The following is a 19857-nucleotide window of genomic DNA, read 5'->3' as shown; positions in this document are numbered from 1 at the left end:
TGATATTGGCCAGATTATATTGTTATATTGTGTGCATGTATGAGTATGTAGCAACACATTCCACCACTATATACAACTATAATGCACCAATAAAAATATAGGAAAAGAGAATTACTTTATAGAAAGTGTCGAAATAATTGCTTTTACTCTGGAAGCATAATGTAATTCATATTTTACATTAAATATAAAAAATAAATTGTAGGCTGATTAAGGAATTTATAAAAAGATAACTCACAGAAGAACTAACAAAAAAGGAACTGAACATCAGATAATTTGAAAGTATGATAATTTTCTTAGCTCTGAAGCAATCTAGTACTTAATAACAAAAGAAAAATACTCATAAACTTGATTCCTTTTTAACAAAATCTATATAAAGAAAACTGAGTTAACTGAAGCACACACTTCAGGAAAATATTTGCCACCAAAAAAAAAATATTAATTGCAAGATAATAAAGCTAGGAAAAATTAAGAAAAACATCAATGCACCAAAAAGTAAGTGGGTGAAAACGTATATTGTCACAAGAGGAGAGATTCAGAGAAGTAGATACAGATATGGAAATATGTTAAACCTCACTAGTTATAAAATAAATACAAATTAAAGCAATAATAAGTTATGCTAACACCCACTGTTGGTGATGCCAATTAGCACAACCGTTTTGGAAAGCAATTTGGCAGCAGTGTGCTTCAAAAGTCATAAATATATTCATTCTGTTTGAAGCACTAATTCCAGGTGTGGAATCCTGAAGAATTAACTTGAAAGAAGAAAAATACTAAGCATGAAAATGCTATTTCAATAACATTTATAGAATTAGAAACTTGGAGATAACCAAACTGTTCACAATAAGGAGAATAGTGAAGTAAAAGAAGGTGCTTTGTTTATCAACCTGGTAGAATTTAGGAGCAAGGAGTTCCTTGACTTCATGGATAAAGCCAGCTGACGCTCCAACCATCTCTGCATCCCCATCTGACCCACTGTGTCCTCACTCCCTCTTTTTCCAGCTTATTTCAAGAAATAGCCTCAGCCTCCATTTCTGGCTCCTTCTCTCCTTGACTCTAAATCAGGGACCTGTGCAAAGTCCCGTTCTGGCTCTTCCTCTCTATAGACAATCTTATCCACTCTATGGCCTCATATATCATCTATGTTCATATCTCCTTTGCCTCCAACCCAGATGGCTCCTTGGAGGCCCAGCTCATTCATATCTAACTTGACACATCCTCTTGAGGATCACATAAATATCTTGAATTGAAGGCCTCCAAAATTGAAATCTCAATCTTCCACTCAAAGAACAAATCTGTCCCAACCCAGTATATGGTCCCCCTGGTACCTCCATTCATCCATTTGATCTTCCTGATCCACATCCCTACTCTAGTCTTTCTCATGCTCCCTCTTAAAAGTTCCCAGAATCTGTCCAGTTCTTTCCATTTCCATTGCACCACTCTTGCCCAGGATCCTGTCATCTCTTAATGATCTCCTGGTACCATGTGGCCCTTCAGTTCTACTCTGATGGAATGTCCAGGCTTCCATTCCCATTCTAGTGGAATGACCACACTTAACTAGTCCATAGGTTCTTTGAGGGCAAGGACTATAGCTATTAGGCTCACCGATATGTTCGGTACCTTGTGCAGCAGCTGGCACATAGTAGGATCTTGATAAATATTTATAAATATTAATATAAATATTTAACAAGTGGAATTATTTCAGTTATATAAAAGACTAGGTATGTTGGAACTGGAAGTAAATTTTGAAAAATTCAAACAGTTGGTGAAAATAGGATGTGATACACTTGTTGTAATATTTAAGCAAGGAATCAATTTAAGATCTGTATGTATACAGAATCATAGGTGGTCATGAGCTGAGATGTGGGGTGCAGATATAAATGTTGTGGGTTTGAAGAAGTCAGATGAATGGGAGTTCAGACACCTGTTGAAGATGAGCTAGTGGGAGTGCTTTGGAGTTTGTCCTTATGCTTAGGTTCCCTAGAAGTTAACTTCAGTCCTGGTAAAGTTGGATTGAAAGGAGTTGCTCTCTTCCAGCATGACTCTATGACCCCAAACCAGGCTCTTTTTTTTTTTTTTTTTTTGCAAATGGAAAGATGAGAGTGAGCTCCAGAAACTAGCATAGATTTAGCAAGTTTGTTAGAGGACCAGGGAGACAGCAGAGGCTCTGGTGGTTATGCAGGGAGTCCAGGCAGAGGTCAGAAGTATAACAAAAGGTAGACCCCTTCCAGGTTTGCAAAGCCATTACTCTTCATCCCAGGTGGCAGGATCACCTCTTCCCCCGCTCTCAGCTTCCCACCAGGTACTCTTCATGTACCTGATGCCAAACATATCCACTGTTGGTGTCACTTTAATTTTCCTTCTGAACAGAATTGGTCATTCTGTTCTTTTAGATAATTCATTTGGGAGAATTTGCTTTATGACTTTGAATTTTCAAGATTTTCTTTCTGTGTCCCCAGTGCACACGTTCACACATGCATGGGTGCACACACGTAGGCCTGTATACACATGTACATACACACAAAACAACCCCCTCCCTTTAGATCTCATAGCATAGTCTGACCACAGACCAAACCTTAACTCATCTTAAAAGTGGATTTCACAGGCTCTCTTCTTTAACTATTATAGCATTCACAGTAAGTAGTAAAAAAGGTGGGAGCTCAAAGCGCACCCTCTTAAATAAACCCTGGGTCAAAAAGAAATAAAAATAAAGTTGTGTGTTTCAGTAGGAATACTTAATAACATAAAGATACACATTTTTCTTAAATGAATGCATATATTTAGTACATTTAGTGTAATTTCAGTTATACTCAGTCTCCCCACCCTCTTTGGATAAAATTATTTTAAAGCTCATATGTCTAGGAAATTCTATGAAAATAAATATAAATAAGTAGAGAATTGCCTTATCAGATGTTAAATATATTTAAAGCCACAGTAGTAAAAAATTGATGACATTGGAATAGAAGTAGATGAAAAGGTTTTTAGAACTGATCAGAGTTTAGAAGTAAATCCCAAATATATGGTAATAAAAGGAGTTGTTGGATTTTTTTTTTAGTAAATGGTTATGACAGAGCTGATTAACCATCTGATAATAATAAAATTGGACTCTTATCTCACATTATATATAGACATAAATTCCAGATGGATTAACGATATAAGTTTAAAAAAGAAAACAATAAAGAAAATGGAGCTATTTTATACTTGTCTATAGGCTAGAGTTTGGGCAGCATTCTGTAGGCTAAGACAAGAAACCCTGCATCTGATTACATAAAGATACATAATGCAAGGGCGAAAGATTCCACAAACAAAAAATTACAAGGCAGCCGGTAGATTAGGAGAAAAGATGTATCAGAAATTTGACAGATAAGGATGAATATCTACAACTACGTGGAGAGCTTTTAAAAATTGATAAGAAAAATACACACACACACAGTGGAACTATAGTTAAGAATGGGAATATGTGATTCACAAAAGAGCCAACAGGGTACCAATGAAGCAGCTCTTTCCTAACAGCTCTCCTGAGTCACCCTCCTTCCTATGGTGGTTCAAAGGTTGAGTAACATCAAACTCTAAGATGGTTGATGATGATCAAAAGTGGTCACTTGTTTCCTGTATTTTCTTACCCACACAGACCACAGTGACTATGGTGGGCAGCTTCTCTCCAAAAAACTCAGATTGTACGGTGAGGAACGTGGATACCAGCAGGGTGCTCTGCCAGGGGAAAAGTCAGTTAAACAGGACCTGCACCTGTAACATCCCCACCAGACCCATCTACAGAGGTATGTGGACTCTACTGGGTTTTGTTATGAAGTCACCAAAGCAAGGGAACCTCCTGAATTCAGATTGCCTGAGGAATTCAGATTGCAAGGTAAAGGACGGAATCTGAATAGCTCCTTCACTGTGCTCACTCTCTCCCCCGCACTGGCTCCCACCTGGGTCTGCACCTCACTGGGTTGTTCTAGGACCCCCTATCAGATGACTGGAGAGTGTAGCACAGCCAGACACCACTGGGCTGGCTCTACCCAAATGGCTCAGATAATTCAGATCTGAAAAGCAGGGAATGTCCTCGGTGAGATGAGAAAACATGGCAGCCAATGTTCTATTAGCTTAAGTTCATTTATTCATTCATTCATATAGGAAGCATTTTTTTTTTGAGCATCTGCCTGTGTGTGAGGCATTGTGCTAGGTCCTAGGGACACCCAGCTGGATCTTGCTCATGGCGTTTGTATCCCATTGGTTGGGGATGAATAAGCAGTTAATTACAATGCTGTGTATAATTGCAGGACTATGGGAGGCATAGAGAAAGGGCACCAAACTGGACTTGGGGCTGGGGGAGTGTGATCTGGAAGGCTTCCTGGAAGAAGTGATAAATAAGACTGGAAGATGAACAGAGTTGAGCCAGGAAGACCAGTGGGAAGAGTGTTCCAGGCAGAAACCAACTGGTATAATACCCAGAAGGAGAGCAAAAGCTGTGTTTGAAGACCCAAAAAAGGTTCCACATGGGTAGGGCAAGTGGGGTAGGGACAGGTGGAAAATAATACCAAAGAAGACAGCCAAGGGACCATGAAAGATCTTCTGATCCTTGGACTCCATCCTGGGGGCTGTGAGGAGACAGAAAGATCTGGGCTGAAGGCTGGCACAGTCAGATTTATGTTGCAGAAAGGTTCAGTTGTGCATCATCTATCTGTCCTGCTGGAATGGAAGCCCTGTGGGCATAGAGACCTCCAGAGGACATCTTCACTGCTGTGCTTAGAACAATGTCTAGGACAAATTAGCCATTTACAATCAATCAATAAATTTTTGTTGAATGAATGAATGGATGGCCAGAGGTAGGGAATGGACTGGAGGAGGGACAGACAGAAGGCCTGAGTTCCAAAAGATCAGCCAGCAGGAAAATACTGCCACAGTCCAGGTGAGAAAGAGTGTGAGAGCCATCGTAAGGACAGATGCAGATGGAGAGAAGTGGATAAATTCCAGAGAATGTCAGGAGGCTCGGTGCAGGATTCAGAGTCTCTTCAGATGAGACAGGCTGGAAGTAGAGGTAGGTTCATGGTGGAAGCCTCCTAGAGTGGGTGCTGATCATAACATGAACTGAGCGAGTTGTGTGGCAAGAGCTGGAGTTACCCAACATCTCACTTCCATTCAGGCTGCTATAACAAAATACCTGAGACTGTGTCTTTTATAGATAATAGAAGTTTATTGCTTACAGTTCCGGAGGCTGGAGAATCCGAGATCAAGGCTCCGGCAATTTCTGTACCTAGTGAGGGCTCATTCTCTGCTTTGCGCATGGTGTCTCCTTGCTGAGTTCTCATGTGGCAGAAGGGGCAAGGGAGCTGCCTCAAACCTCTTTTATGAGAACACTAATCCCATTCAGGAGGGAGAGCCCTCATGATTTAATCACTTCCCAAAGCTCCCCCCACCCCACTCATGATATTATCTCTAGGTATCAGGTTCCAATACCTGAACTTCAAGGACACATCCACATTTGACCTTGGCACCTGATTGATCCTTCACCCCTCAAAAGGAAATTTAATGCACCAGGCCAGAGACCTGAGCTTAAAAATGCCTCTTACCCTCTGGTCTCAGAATGGCTATTTGGGTCTGAATTGCTTGGAAAAATGAGCCCAGTTTCCCACTTTGTCCACCCTATGTAGCCTTTGTGATAACTACTGGTTAATTTTGGTCACTAAAATGCAGGTCTTGCTTACCCATAAAAGATGCTTCTCAAGAACTGAGATTGACTTATGGGGCTAACCAGTCCCTTTTAGAGCCTTCATCAGTTTCTTTGCCCTTTCCTGATATTTTTTTTTTTTTTAATCAGTACTGGGGATTGAACCCAGGAGTGGCTGTACCACTCAACTATATCCTCATACCTTTTTTTTTTTTTTTTTTTTTTTTTTTTGAGACTAGGTCTCTCTAAATTTCCCAGGCTGACCTTAAACTTGAAATTCTCCTGCTTTAGCCTTCTGGGTAGCTGGGATTACAGGCATGGGTCGCCACATCAGCTCAAGGTCTTGCATAATTTTGCACAGGCAAATAAATTCATTTCCCACCTCTTGTACTCAGTCAGCCAGAAGTGATTGCCAAAACTTGGTCCATGGCCACCTTTGAGCCTCTGGTGGCCTCATTCTTTGCACTAATTCCTATTTCCCTCCCACTTGGAAACACTGTGGGAAAGTCTCCTCTCCCTAACAGCCTTGTCAGATTCTGCTATGACCGTCCCACCTCCAGAATCCCCTTGGTCCTCCGCAGGCATCTGGGTACCCAGGTACTATATGGAACTCGAACCGTTATCATGGTATTTCCTAGTCTGTGTTGTTATTGCTGGGTTTTTTCACCTAATGTATTTTACTTCTTCCAGAATTTTAACCGTAAATGCTTTCAGAGATAATGAATATGCATTTCCTTGGGATATTTACAATGTTTTATGTATAGTTGATGCTCAGCAAAGTAGAGATCCTGCAGCCATCATCACTGGACACCTTGGAAATGTGTTTGGTCTGGGAGTCCCTCGGTGCTCAGTGTTCATGTGCTCATTCCACTAACATGCATCAAGTGTCTGTTCAGAGGCTCCTGCTGAGAGGTCAGGCCAGCCCTCCAAACCTCCTTGTCTCTAGAACAGAAGATTATCATTTCACATAAGCCCACTTTATGTGAGCAGAATGTTATGTGCAGTTCTGGCTATCAGAGCAAATCTTATTGCTGTAGAGAAGCACCTGAAAATAAGAGTTCTTAGACTTTGGGAACCACACACTAATAAAAATTTCAATGAGAAAATTAGGGCTGCCAACAAAGTCAGGCCAACTTCTCATTTTTCTAAGACTTTAATTCAACAAGTACCATCTCCTAGTCTTCAATCATTCATATAAGGAAAAAAGTATTAATACTTCCTTATTATCACTGGCACTTGGACTAGCCCAGGTGCTACTCTGGGCTGCAGCTTATACAATCCTTACCTGGGGAGCACTGCAACCCAAAGATTCCTAGACCACACCAGACCTGCAAAATCAGAATATCTCAGAGCATGGCCCTGAAATCTATATTTTCATAAAAAAATTTCTCAATTGATTCTAATAGACAAATGGGACTAGGAATCAGGACCTTGGGTAGAATATCGATGTTTAAAGAGATACGGGAAACAATACACTTCTCTAACGCTGACTTAGCAATTTTTATCCTACTGATTTTATTCTTTAGGGGTTTTCAAACCCATGGATAAGTTTTTAAAAAGCAAGTAAGAAAACTTTCATCATAGATTTGGTGACAGTTGACTCTAAGAAGATCAGGGTTTCCCACCCCTAGAAACCACACTCTCAAATTTGTTAGGTAAATATTTGTCAAGTGTGGATTTTTCCGAAGGTGCAGGATTTCCTCTCTAATGTGCTGCTTTTCATATTCTAGGCACTTCTTGCTCGGTGACTTGTTTTATTCTTATGCCTTGGCCAATTACAAGCTGAGATAGTGATCCCAGGGAGAGTTGGAGATGTAAATGGGCTGTAAAATGGCTTTTTTTCCTAGTGATTATCCATGGGGGGGCTTGAAGCTAGAGTTGGGTTCGTCTGTTTGGAGCCTGGTGCTGTGCTCTGTGGCTGCCTGACGTGAACGGCCCCCGGGGACGGAGCACATACTGATTGCAGTGTTGGTGAACAGCTGGCACACCCGTGGCCTCTCGGCGGAGAAGGGATTTTTTTGCACTTACAGCTTCTGCTTGACTGTGGCAGGGATCCATGGTAAATGACTTTTCCCTCCCTTTGCTCCAGATGTCTTAATGGTCAACGTGACGTTCTCCTTCCCTTCTTGGATTTTATCAAAGCGATTCAACTTAACCAACTGCTCATCATTAAGAGAGTAAGATTTTATTTGAAATGTAAATATTCTCTCATGGTTTCAATTTATTGGCTTTACTCCACAATTTCCTAAAGAACTCTTCTGTGGAGTAGAACTTCCCAAAGTGCCTTTTGGAGCATGGCCTAACGGGAGCTGGGAGAGCCACTGAGCTAATGGGTCGGCTCACTCATTCAAGCCCTAACAAGGAAATTGGGGCAGCCGGGGAGAGAACACGGGCTAAGCGCTCTTATCAACAGGGAAATGTTATTTCCTAGGCCCAGGGGACACTTGAAGGAAGTACAGAGGGCACTGCTAGGTCCTCTCCTGATCAGGATGTTTCTGGGAATTTAGGAAGAACAGGAAGGCCTGTCAAAGACACTCAGTGAAGTCTCTTTTGCCCAAAGAACATATTCATTCTACCCTCTTCAATTTTTTCCTTTCCCTTTCTTTTTCTTTTCTTTCTCTTCTTTTCTTTTCCAGGTGCCACCTGGAACCCTGCACCTTGCACTGTACCCCTGAGCTACACTCCCAATCTTCTGCCCTCTTTTTTATCACTCTCGGCCCCTTTTAGCTAGAAACCCCTTGAATTAGGGCCACACCTCATACCTAGCTTCTAAAGCAAAGAAGACATAGAGGAAATATGCTTCTCAGAGTCCTGTCCCTCCAGCTGGAAGTCAGCCTGGAGGTCCCTAAGGGAACAGTGGGAAGCCACGTTATCAGTGTGAGTCTATAGCTGGCTGTGCAGGATGATTGACAACTAACTCTCTGAGTACCAAATATGAACTCCTTTCTACCTGGGCCCAGGAACCATTATTTCTATGCTGAAGATGATTCCATACTTAAAACCGACTTGGAAAGCTGCTTTAGACCTTATCTTTTACTAAGGAGGCACTATGAAAGGAGATGACATCGGCCAGGATCTGTGATTTCTAAGAAACAGCATTAATTTAGGGAAGAAAAAATACAAATTCTGATAAGCCTCAGAAGTCCAGAAAATAGGAGAAAGGGGGGAGAATTAAATAGAATTTTATGGCTCAAAGAGTTTAAAAATACTGTAGCTCCCCGATGTGCAGGTTTAGAGAGCAGATGAAAGGCAGCAACTGGCCCAGGTCCCACAACTTGGTCACGGAGGACCAGACCTCACACCAGATCCTCCCACCAGAGGTGAGAGCCCTTCCTGCAGGTAACTGCTTCCTGCCAGGAAAGCACTTGTAAGGTAATCCTGCCTGCAGGGTCAGAGAAGCAGACAAATCACAGACCTGCTCCCGGCTCACTTAAGAGACAGCCGAACACCAAGGGGAGCCTGGGCTTTCTCCCCACAGGAAAACTGCAGTTTCTCTAGGTCAGACTCTTCCTTTAGAAAACATATAAAATACAGTCTGAGTCCCCGCGCCCTGCAATAGGCACCCTTGCTGTCGCCTGCCAACACTTTCTCTGGCCTTCCTTGGCCACATTTCCAAAGGAGTCCCATTTTTTTTTTAATCATTTTTTCTGTAACTCTAATTATTCTAATGTTTGCTTTTCAAGTCCTGCAGGGGTTTTCCATGCATGATAGATTACTTGATTAGAAGACACAATTCTTCCTTAATTTGATTATAAAACAAACACCAGCACCTTAGTCCCTCTGCCTGCCAGGTAACTCTTTGTGTCTTACATCTTCTGGGCAGTTGGCAGCTTGGCTGCCTGAGGGAATGAAGGTTGGCTGATCTGGGGGAGGTGATAGCAGGGAGAAGCCCATCTCCAGGGGGATTCACCAGAGTGTAGACAAATAGCAGAAATGGATTCAGAAACAGATTCGGTGGTTCCTATTATTTATGGACCAGCAGGTGACCCCAGCTTCAGGTTTCCATGGCAACATTTCTGCAGGTGTGATGATGCCTGTCAACCCTGAAGGCCTCCCAGAGCAGGGCACAAAGTCCTACTCTATGCCTAGCCTCAAACGACTGTCCTCTCTCCTCCTATTCACCCCAGTCATTCCAACGATTTTTTAAAATTCTTTTAAATTCTTTTAAACTACATCACAGAGAGAAATTTTAGGATGTGAACCTTTTCCTAAAAATCTAGGAATTAAGTTGGTTTTCCATGTTGCCAGATGCTCCAAATGTATTGGAACTGGCTGTGCTTGGTGTAACAGTGCGAGAAGGTGTATCCACCCCTTCACAGCTTGTGACCCTTCTGATTATCACAGCAACCAGGTAAAGTGACGTTTTTGGTATTACAAGGTTTAACTGAAAATACATGTTTGTATCCACCTAGTCCCACTCTGGTTTTTGTGTTTGTTTCACACTTTGAATCTCCCACCCACTCAAGACATTGAAGGGATTTTCTTCTCCATTTTCAGGAACTCTGTCCAGTTGCCATTGAGAAACCACCCAAGAACCCTGGAGGAGGAAGATTCAAGGAGAATAAGAGCAACAGAACCAACCAGGGTTTACAGGTCAGACTCTATTTTGGTATTGATAATGGAAAAATTCCCTTTTGATGACAAGGACAACTCCTACTACTTTGGGTTCCTTAAAAAAAAAAAAATTAAGTTCCATTTTACTTACTACCAAAATTCCCTTTTTCTCCCCCTTTAGTTTTTAACCAAGTTTCAGTTAATTGGCTCAATACATCAAAGGCTGAACAATCACATAAAAGAAATTAAAACTCGGTGATTAAGAAAAATGATGTTGTTCCAATAGAAGTAAGATTTTCAAGGTGACTTTGTGGCTCACTTGATAGCATGCGCCTGAGGGGACCTCCATTTGAAGTAATCGTTAGGATGGCCTTTCTGGGCATCCTGTGTGTGGATAGGTCTGTGCAAAGGACACAAACTAACTTGTTTCTGTTTTTCACTTTGTAGAGATGCCCAAACCAATAGTTGATGGTACCAAAACAGACTTGTTATAGACCACGTACTTCCCTCCCCTTTCAAAAGTGTTGATATTTTTCATGAAATTTCCTTGGAAATTCCTCTTGCTTTCTTTGCCGTTAGTCAGCAAGCTCAATCATGTTCTAAGAGGGGATGTGACCACGTGAATATTTCTGGGCAGAACATACGTGGCTCTGCTTAGGGCATGGCCCCCTTCAGACTTCCCTCTGTCCACAGATCATGGAGCATCTATATGTGGTAAAAACAAACAAAAGAGTCCCAAGTTCTGCTCTCATTAACCTTGGAGTCTGGCGGGAGCAGACTAATGAAAAATAACAGCATTAGAAAAACAAGAAAGGCTCAGTTTCTGTTTCATGACTAATCTGTGGCTTTGACTTATCCATTTGCAGCTATTTAAGGTCAAGTGCCAATATAAATAAGCAGCACATTTTTAATCATTACTGAAAAGTTGATAGTAACTTTAGTTGAATTAAGTAACAGGCAGAGGGAACGTGAATCACAATGGAGCCTACAGTTAATTAAAGCCTTAGAAAAGCGTGGTGTGCCAGTGTCTGCGCTCTAAAGGTCTTTGAGGTTTAATTAAGTCATGGGCTACTTTTCTCTTTCCATTGGTTTGTAAAACTAAGACATAGTGACAGGGAGTTGGATCAATCAGATAGAGGCTTTTTTGTTTTAAATCAGATTTTAAACATGGTTGTTTTTAATTTCGGCAAAATACACATAACATAAAATTCATCATCTTTACTGTTTTTAAAGTGTGCAATTCATCAGTGTTAACACTCACAGCATATGCAACCAGTCTCACACTCACAGCATATGCAACCAGTCTCTAGAATACTTCCCATCTTGCAAAACTCTGTACTTATTACCAAGCACCAGGCCTTATACCAGGATCCCTTGTACCCAGGCCTCTGGTATCCAACTTTCTATTTTCTTTTTATGAATTCAACTATTGTGAATTCCTCGTATGAGTAGAATCAGGCAGCATTTGTCTTTTTCTTTGGTTACCATGGATTGAACCCAGGGGCCCTTAACCACTGAGCAACATCCCCAGCTCTTTTTTTTTAATATATTTTATTTTGAGACAGGGTCTCACTAAGTTGCTTATGGCCTCGCTAAGTTGCTGATTCTGGCTTTGAACTTGTAATCCTCCTGCTTCAGCCTCCTAAGGCCCTGGGATTACAGGCATGCACCACCACACCCAGCTAGTATTTTTCTTTTTGTGTGACTTATTTCACTTAACATAATATCCTCGATAATTTTTTAGGTGCAGAATAATTTTTGTCATTTGAAGAATATTATTTAATGGGATCATCTAGATGTACCCACTGGGAGATTGACTGGGGATGGAACCACACTAGCCGAGCACTCTACCACCAAACTACCTCCTCAGCCCTTGACTTTTTTAAAAATTAAATTTATTTTCAGCCGGTACATAAAAAACAAAAATGGCACCTACTAATGGGCTAGTATAATTCTGTGGAAATTCATCCAAGTTCTTTTATGTATCAATAATTCGTTTCTTTGTATTGTTGAGTAATGGTTCAAGCAATAGCTTTTAAAACTTACCTTAAGAAAATAACAATGTGGGGGCTGGGATATAGCTCAGTTTGGTAGAGTGCTTGCCTCACATACACAAGGCCCTGGGTTCAATCCCCAAGCACCACGAAAAGAAAAATACAATGTGGTCACTGCATCCTGGCTTCTTGTGTCCTGTCTTCTTGCACCACCTCAACTTTAACACTGTATGGTTAAAAGAAGGGGGGTCACTAAGAGAAAATACTGAAAATCAGCGATAGTCTGGATCTGCCTTCAGTGTTTCTCTATGGATTACCCTTCTAAGTTTGGAGAAAGACACTTCGTTGATACCAAAATGTTTTCTTTAAATACATGACTCAGAACAGAATCTCAATTTGGGTTGATAGGGAGTGGAGTGTTGCTTGTCAAAGGAGGGATATTTTATGCTCTGGGAAACACATTTTCATGCAGAATGTGTAGCATCATGATTTCCACTTGGGGTCCACATGCCAGTCTTGAATGGAGCACGCCCATCCCTTGCAACTCTTCCCAGCAGAGAAGCCACGGAGAGCATTCCTTTTCCACACCCGCCCACATCACATGTGTAGTGTGTGCTTCCTGTGTGCCAGGCACTGGGAAGCATACGGACACTGCCCTAGGCTTCACGACCAGAGCATGGGTGATTGTTCCTGCAGGTACTTACTGAGCATCTATTAGATGCTGTTATACTGAGCTCCATGGATACACATGGAAGATACTAATGATTCAGGCACCTCTCTGGCTGTCAATCTCAAGAATCTTATCCATGAGTATCTATGTAACAGTAAGAAAGAAAAAAATGTTAATATGGGGGTAGTACCTGAACTGAGTTAAACCCAGAAAGCCTTGCTGTGCCGGGGGCTGTGTCTTAGTCCCTCCTGCCCAGTGCCTGACAGTTAAACACAATCAGTGCGGTTGGTTAAGCCTTTGATTGATGGATGGATTGATTGATGGAGATGGCATTTCAGCTGACCATTGAGCGACGAGAAGCATTCAGACACATGGAGACAGAGAGCAGGTATTCTTACTAGAGAAACCAACTTAAGCAGAAGTGCAATAGGAGGCCAGAAAATTCCAGACCACTCATTACCAAAAAACCCTCAGTAATTTAGTTTAGCTGAAATAGAGGATATGGGAAATGAGAGTGTAGCCCACAAAGTTGAAATGACCCTGGAGCCTACACATATAGCACCTTACATGGCTGGCCCTCCAGGAGTTTTGACTTTATGCTTCAGTGGCAAAGGAATGCTATCGAGACATTTTCTTTTTGTTTTTAATTAAGAGTTTGCTCATTCAAGGATGTGGTCCTTGGGAGGTAGGTTTTCTGGTTCAGTTGGCTGGACCAGTTGACCTTACACTCCTGTGACCCTAAGGTGCACCCCCGTGCCCTGATCCAGAAACATGAGCTGTATGCAGAGTGGCCTACATTAAGAAAAGATCCTGGCCTAGGATCAGGAGTGCTTTTAGCTACAAAAACCAGCCCCACCTCTTGTTTTTTCGTTTCCTATTTAATAGATAAAACCTGTCGCCCTCCCCCACCACTTCTCCATTTCCTAACCGTCTTGTATCTGTTGCTCTCACCTGCTGAGGGCAGCTCTGCTGCCCACCCTTTCCCGCTTTCAAGGAAAGGTTGTGACAATCTATGATACAATGTCATTCTAATGTTTGTTATTCTGCACAATATGCTTATCACTCCGTGGCAGACATAAACCACGTCTCCTGCCCTCGAGGAATTTAGATTCAAATTGTTCTTCTTTCTTTCTCTTCCTGTACCTCCTCTTCTCTTCCTCCATCACTTTGAAATGTGCATTTTAATTTCTCATAGATAATCCAAATGGATTTTTTTCATTTATCTTGAGAAGTGAAATTAAATTCAGCATACGCCTTTTTGAATAACTTCTGTGGACCTAGCACTGTGCTAGGTGCTGTAGGATTCACTCCCAATTCTTCGTTTAATCAGTCATTCAACAGTGTGTTTGTTGAGCAACTGTTGTGTGTCAAGCAGGCAGATAGACAAAACGTGTGCCCTTCTGGAGCTTCCATTGTAGGGCTTAGAATATTCTGGAGGAAGTGACATTCCTTTTCATGAACAAGTTGAAAATGCACAACAGAAGAAGTTAATAGAATACCAGAATGGACTGATTTTTGTTGAACCCTTTGCCTTCTGAGCTCAGAGTGTCTCTTTATTTTAGCTTCACAACAGACATATTTTCCTCATTTTATACACAGGGAAATTTTGATTTATAAAAATAAATTGCAGTGGCAGGATATAAAATCAACACGCATAAATCAAAGGCATTCCTGTATATCAGCGACAAATCCTCTGAAACGGAAATGAGGACAACTACTCCATTCACAATATCCCCCCAAAAAATAAAATACTTGGGAATCAACCTAACAAAAGAGGTGAAAGATTTATACAATGAAAATTACAAAACCCTAAAGAAAGACATAGAAGAAGACCTTAGAAGATGGAAAAATATACCCTGCTCATGGATAGGCAGATCCAACATCATCAAAATGGCGATATTACCAAAAGTTCTCTATAAGTTCAATGCAATGCCAATCAAAATCCCAGCTGCATTTCTTGTAGAAATAGATAAAAGAATCATGAAATTCATATGGAATAATAAAAGACCCAGAATAGCAAAAACAATACTAAGCAGGAAGTGTGAATCAGGCGGTATAGCGATACCAGACTTCAAACTATACTACAGAGCAATAGTAACGAAAACAGCATGGTACTGGTACCAAAACAGGCGGGTGGACCAATGGTATAGAATAGAGGACACAGTAACCAATCCACAAAACTACAACTATCTTATATTTGATAAAGGGGCTAAAAGCATGCAATGGAGGAAGGATAGCATCTTCAACAAATGGTGCTGGGAAAACTGGAAATCCATTTGCATCAAAATGAATCTGAATCCCTATCTCTCGCCTTGCACAAAAGTTAACTCAAAATGGATCAAGGAGCTTGATATTAAATCAGAGACACGGCATCTGATAGAAGAAAAAGTTGGTTATGATCTACATACTGTGGGAGCAGGCTCCAAATTCCTCAATAGGACACCCATAGCGCAAGAGTTAACAACTAGAATCAACAAATGGGACTTACTCAAACTAAAAAGTTTTTTCTCAGCAAAAGAAACAATAAGAGAGATAAACAGGGAGCCTACATCCTGGGAACAAATCTTTACTCCACACACTTCAGATAGAGCCCTAATAACCAGAATATACAAAGAACTCAAAAAATTAGACAATAAGACAACAAGTAACCCAATCAATAAATGGGCAAAGGACCTGAACAGACACTTCTCAGAAGAGGACATACAATCAATCAATAAGTACATGAAAAAATGCTCACCATCGCTAGCAGTCAGAGAAATGCAAATCAAAACTACCCTAAGATACCATCTCACTCCAGTAAGATTGGCAGCCATTAGGAAGTCAAACAACAATAAGTGCTGGAGAGGATGTGGGGAAAAGGGCACTCTTGTTCATTGCTGGTGGGACTGCAAATTGGTGCAGCCAATTTGGAAAGCAGTATGGAGATTTCTTGGAAAGCTGGGAATGGAACCACCATTTGATCCAGCTATTCCCCTTCTCGGTCTATTCCCTAAAGACCTAATAAGAGCATGCTACAGGGACACTGCTACATCGATGTTCATAGCAGCACAATTCACGATAGCAAGATTGTGGAATCAGCCTAGATGCCCTTCAATAGATGAATGGATTAAAAAAATGTGGCATTTATACACAATGGAGTATTACTCTGCATTTAAAAATGATAAAATCATAGAATTTGGAGGGAAATGGATGGCATTAGAGCAGATTATGCTAAGTGAAGCTAGTCAATCTTTAAAAAACAAATACCAAATGACTCCTCTGATATAAGGGGAGGAAACAAGGACAGGGTAGGGACGAAGAGCTTGAGACGAAGATTTTCATTAACAGGGTTGAGAGGTGGGAGGGAAAGGAAACGAGAAGGGGAATCGCATGGAAATGGAAGGCGATCCTCAGGGTTATACAAAATGACATATGAGAGGAAAGGAGGGGTAAGACAAGATAATTCAAATGGAAGAAGTGATTTACAGTAGAAGGGGTAGAGAGAGAAAAGGGGAGGGGAGGGGAGGGGAGGGGGGATAGTAGAGAATAATACAGACAGCAGAATACATCAGACACTAGAAAGGCAATATGTCAATCAATGGAAGGGTAACTGATGTGATACAGCAATCTGTATACGGGATAAAATTGGGAGTTCATAACTCATTTGAATCAAACTGTGAAATATGATGTATGAGGAACTATGTAATGTTTTGAATGACCAACAATAAAAAAAAAAAAAAATAAATAAATAAATAAATAAATAAATTGCAAATGGTAGATAAGAGATTTGAATCCAGGCAATTTGACTCAAGGGTTCACAGTTTTAGTCATTGGCCTATATTATGTGACCTATGTTGAATAGAAATAAATGTTAAACCACATAGTAGTGATGATAAAGATGCATCTTGGAGGGAGGTAACTAATATTGGTTTCTCTAGGCCTTAGTCTGTCAAAACCTGCCCCCTCTGGGCCACAGATATGGAGTAGGATCAAGACCTCCACCTGAGGTCCAGGCTGAGGGTAGCTTATTAGCATCCAAGACGCAGGAGAAGACAGGTAGATTGGGGTGTGGCTGGGGGGGAAGGAGTCAGACCCAGGCAAAGCCAGGCATCTTCTCCAAGATAGGGAGAGAAGGAGCATGGAACAGCAAGAATCTCAGGTTCCTGTGGCATCTTGGCAGAAGGGTAGATTTGAGTGGCTAGTGTAAGTTGGAATCAGGGAAAGAACTGCCCTGGCTGGCCCTGAAGTTCTGGACACTAAGGCCTGTTCTGAGTATCCATACTCAGAAGGGTCAATGAGTGAAAATCTGAGAGACGTTTTACCAAGTGTTGATTCAGGTCCAAGCCTATAGAGAGCTTTGCTATATTCAGTTTTTTTTTTTTTTTAAACAGATTAATTCAGGGAGTGGCCTGGGCAGCCACACTGTGGGCCATGTCAGCTTCGCCTTTGAGTTCCCAGGTCAGAGAAGCGAGTCTTGCTCTCTCAACAGAGCACACATCTGACACTGTCTCTCTGGAAGTTTCCCTGTCCATCACTGTCGTTCCCCCCACCCTATTGCTAATTATTGACAGTTCCCAGGACCAACTGGAAGTTACACCTCAAGTTCCCTGGGGCATGTATCAGGAGCTTCTGGGAAGGGGCATTTGCCTGGGGGCGAGAGGGAGGAGCACATCCCATTTTTGTTGCATTGAACTCTCCATTATTTCTTTGGTGGAAGTGTATTTTGCTATTTCCTTTCGATTTCCCATCTCCTTTTATACTTTACCATCCCCAATGCTGACCACCACTCTGCTCAATTTATATATTTTATTAATATATTACTTCTGTCCTCTTCTCAGTCATTAATAAAGATGTTAAATAATTCTGAACCAAATACTCACCCCTGTAGGGCCCTACAGGACACTTTCTTTTAATTAGTTATGCCATCTTTCATCTCTCTTACGTCCTTTGGTTTCAGATCTCCAGCTGGTTTTAAATCCATGTGACTTTTTATCCTGTCCTGTTTGAACTAATTTCATGAGTGAAAATCTGAGAGACGTTTTACCAAGTGTTGATTCAGGTCCAGGCCTATAGAGAGCTTTGCTATATTCAGGTTTTTTTTTTTAACAGATTAATAGAGTACAATTTGGTCTTAATAAACCAAACCTTCCTAATGCACCTATTTCTAATATTCTTTTCAATCATAGCGGTATTTTCTCCATTAATGTCACGGTAATTTGAATTGTGTTGACGTCAGACTTCATAAAAGGTACTCTTACTGTCAGGAGTAATCCTCTTAGACCTTTTCAAAGATAACTGTTTCCTAGTGGTTGTGCTATTTCCAATATCTTATAATGACTTGGTTTTTGAAAAAAAATAAAAATAATTGGGTATTCTTCGTATCACCTAATTAACCAGTTTCCAGTGTGCTTTCTTACATAAAACAGGGAGGGATTTCAACTCATGAGAGACCAGAGCTCATAGTATTTTATTAAATAATTTACAGTTGTGTTGCCTTTTAAAAATAACTCTTAAGTCTTTAAAACGTAACTGACAGGAAGTGAACTATTCTGAGGTTAATTACAAGACTGCATTGGGCTGTGACGTGCCAAGCAATGGGATTTTGACTTGATCTATGGAAATCTTTGGAGTAGGGTGAGGAAGGGAGCTCACTGGAGAGCTGGAGAAATTCCCTTTGTATCCAGCTCAGTTGTGTTTTTAAATTAACCCCTTCTGGAGCTGGCTCCTTCACATGAGGCTGTGAATTAACTCTTGATTAAAAACAAAACAAAAAGATCCAAAATATCAAATGTCTGGAACATTCATAGGGAGATCATTCTTTGTCGTTGTTTTTTTGTTTTTGTCTTCCCTGGATTTAAAAAAAAAAAAAAAATCTTTATCACCAAATTTAGAAAATGTTCTTTTTCTGATTGTTATAGCCAAGTAGTACAGCCATATAACTGCTCTATCTTTTCATTATCGTTATTACATTTTCATGTAAACCTATACATTTATTTAGGGGATTCTTCTTGGTAGCTCTCTAGGCCACTTATTAAGATTAGGAGAAGTTGTCACAGCAAAGGACAGCTAATCTGACCCTCTTTGAAAACAGACTGCAAGCATCTGCTTTCACAAGATAGGCCAGGGCTGGATTTTATCCTTCATGGCCAGTGGAAACTTCTCCAAACAATAAGGCTTTAAAATGAAATCCTTTTGAAGTAGCAAGGCTGTCTCTACTCAAGGGGAAATAAAAAGTTAATGAGACAACGTGGCAGGTCTTATGATGCTGTTTGTAGAGCCATTTAAGGAACAAAATATAACTCCCTTTTTTAAAAATCCTTTTTTTGTTCATTAATTATAAGGCCATCCTTCTCCTCTACAGAGAAAAGAGAGAAGTAGCAGGTACTTGGCATGTTTGCAATTTGTGCTTCTGCAGACATCCTTGGTATAAACAGAGGAAGCAGAGAGGGCCAGTAGAAAGAAAAGCAACCTGAGAATCATAGTGAACTTGGATGTAAATGTCATCTGCAGGGAAGTTTACATTAAAAAAAAAAATGTCTTGCTTTCCTAAGAAGACAGTGGACTCCTCAAGAGCAAAATTTTTTTCTACAATGAACCAGAGAATAAATACTTCAGTCTTCGCAGGCTGTGTGGTCTCTGTTGAAGCCACTCAGTCTTGCTGCTGTAATGTGAAAACAGCCAGAGACAATACACAGACAGGTATTTATGGACAATGAAATTTGAATTTCATGTGTTTTCATAGGTCATGAAATATCCTTCTCCTTCTGACATTTTTCCATGGACCATACAAAAACAGGTAGCAAACAGGAATTTGCTTATAGGCTGTCATTTGCTGGCTCCCAATCTAGTACAAACATACATCATGTCACCCCCCTTCCAGATCTCATGCTGTCCTAAGGACCCTATAGGTGCTCAATAAATACTTGTTCACTTAGCTGTCACCGAGTAAGAGTACAGAGTAAGCCCTTTGCTATACAACACACACTTGACAT

At 40.9% G+C, this 19857-nt stretch overlaps 1 protein-coding gene across 2 annotated transcripts in view; it reads left to right on the top strand.

Annotated features, from left to right (window-relative positions):
• Plxnc1 (plexin C1) overlaps positions 1–19857 on the top strand; it is a 146552-nt gene that overhangs the window by 59771 nt on the left and 66924 nt on the right. For both annotated transcript variants that reach the window (XM_026397059.2, XM_077798584.1), the window contains exons 6-9: positions 3629–3776; positions 7758–7845; positions 9917–10019; positions 10166–10261. In XM_026397059.2, coding sequence (XP_026252844.1) covers positions 3629–3776; positions 7758–7845; positions 9917–10019; positions 10166–10261 — 435 coding nt within the window. The remainder of the gene's footprint in view (positions 1–3628; positions 3777–7757; positions 7846–9916; positions 10020–10165; positions 10262–19857) is intronic.

This window comes from Urocitellus parryii, chromosome 5 (genome assembly GCF_045843805.1).
Source record: "Urocitellus parryii isolate mUroPar1 chromosome 5, mUroPar1.hap1, whole genome shotgun sequence".
In the NCBI taxonomy this organism is placed as follows: domain Eukaryota; kingdom Metazoa; phylum Chordata; class Mammalia; order Rodentia; family Sciuridae; genus Urocitellus; species Urocitellus parryii.
Note: the sequence above shows the minus strand (reverse complement) of the source record. Positions and strands in the feature narration are given on the sequence as shown.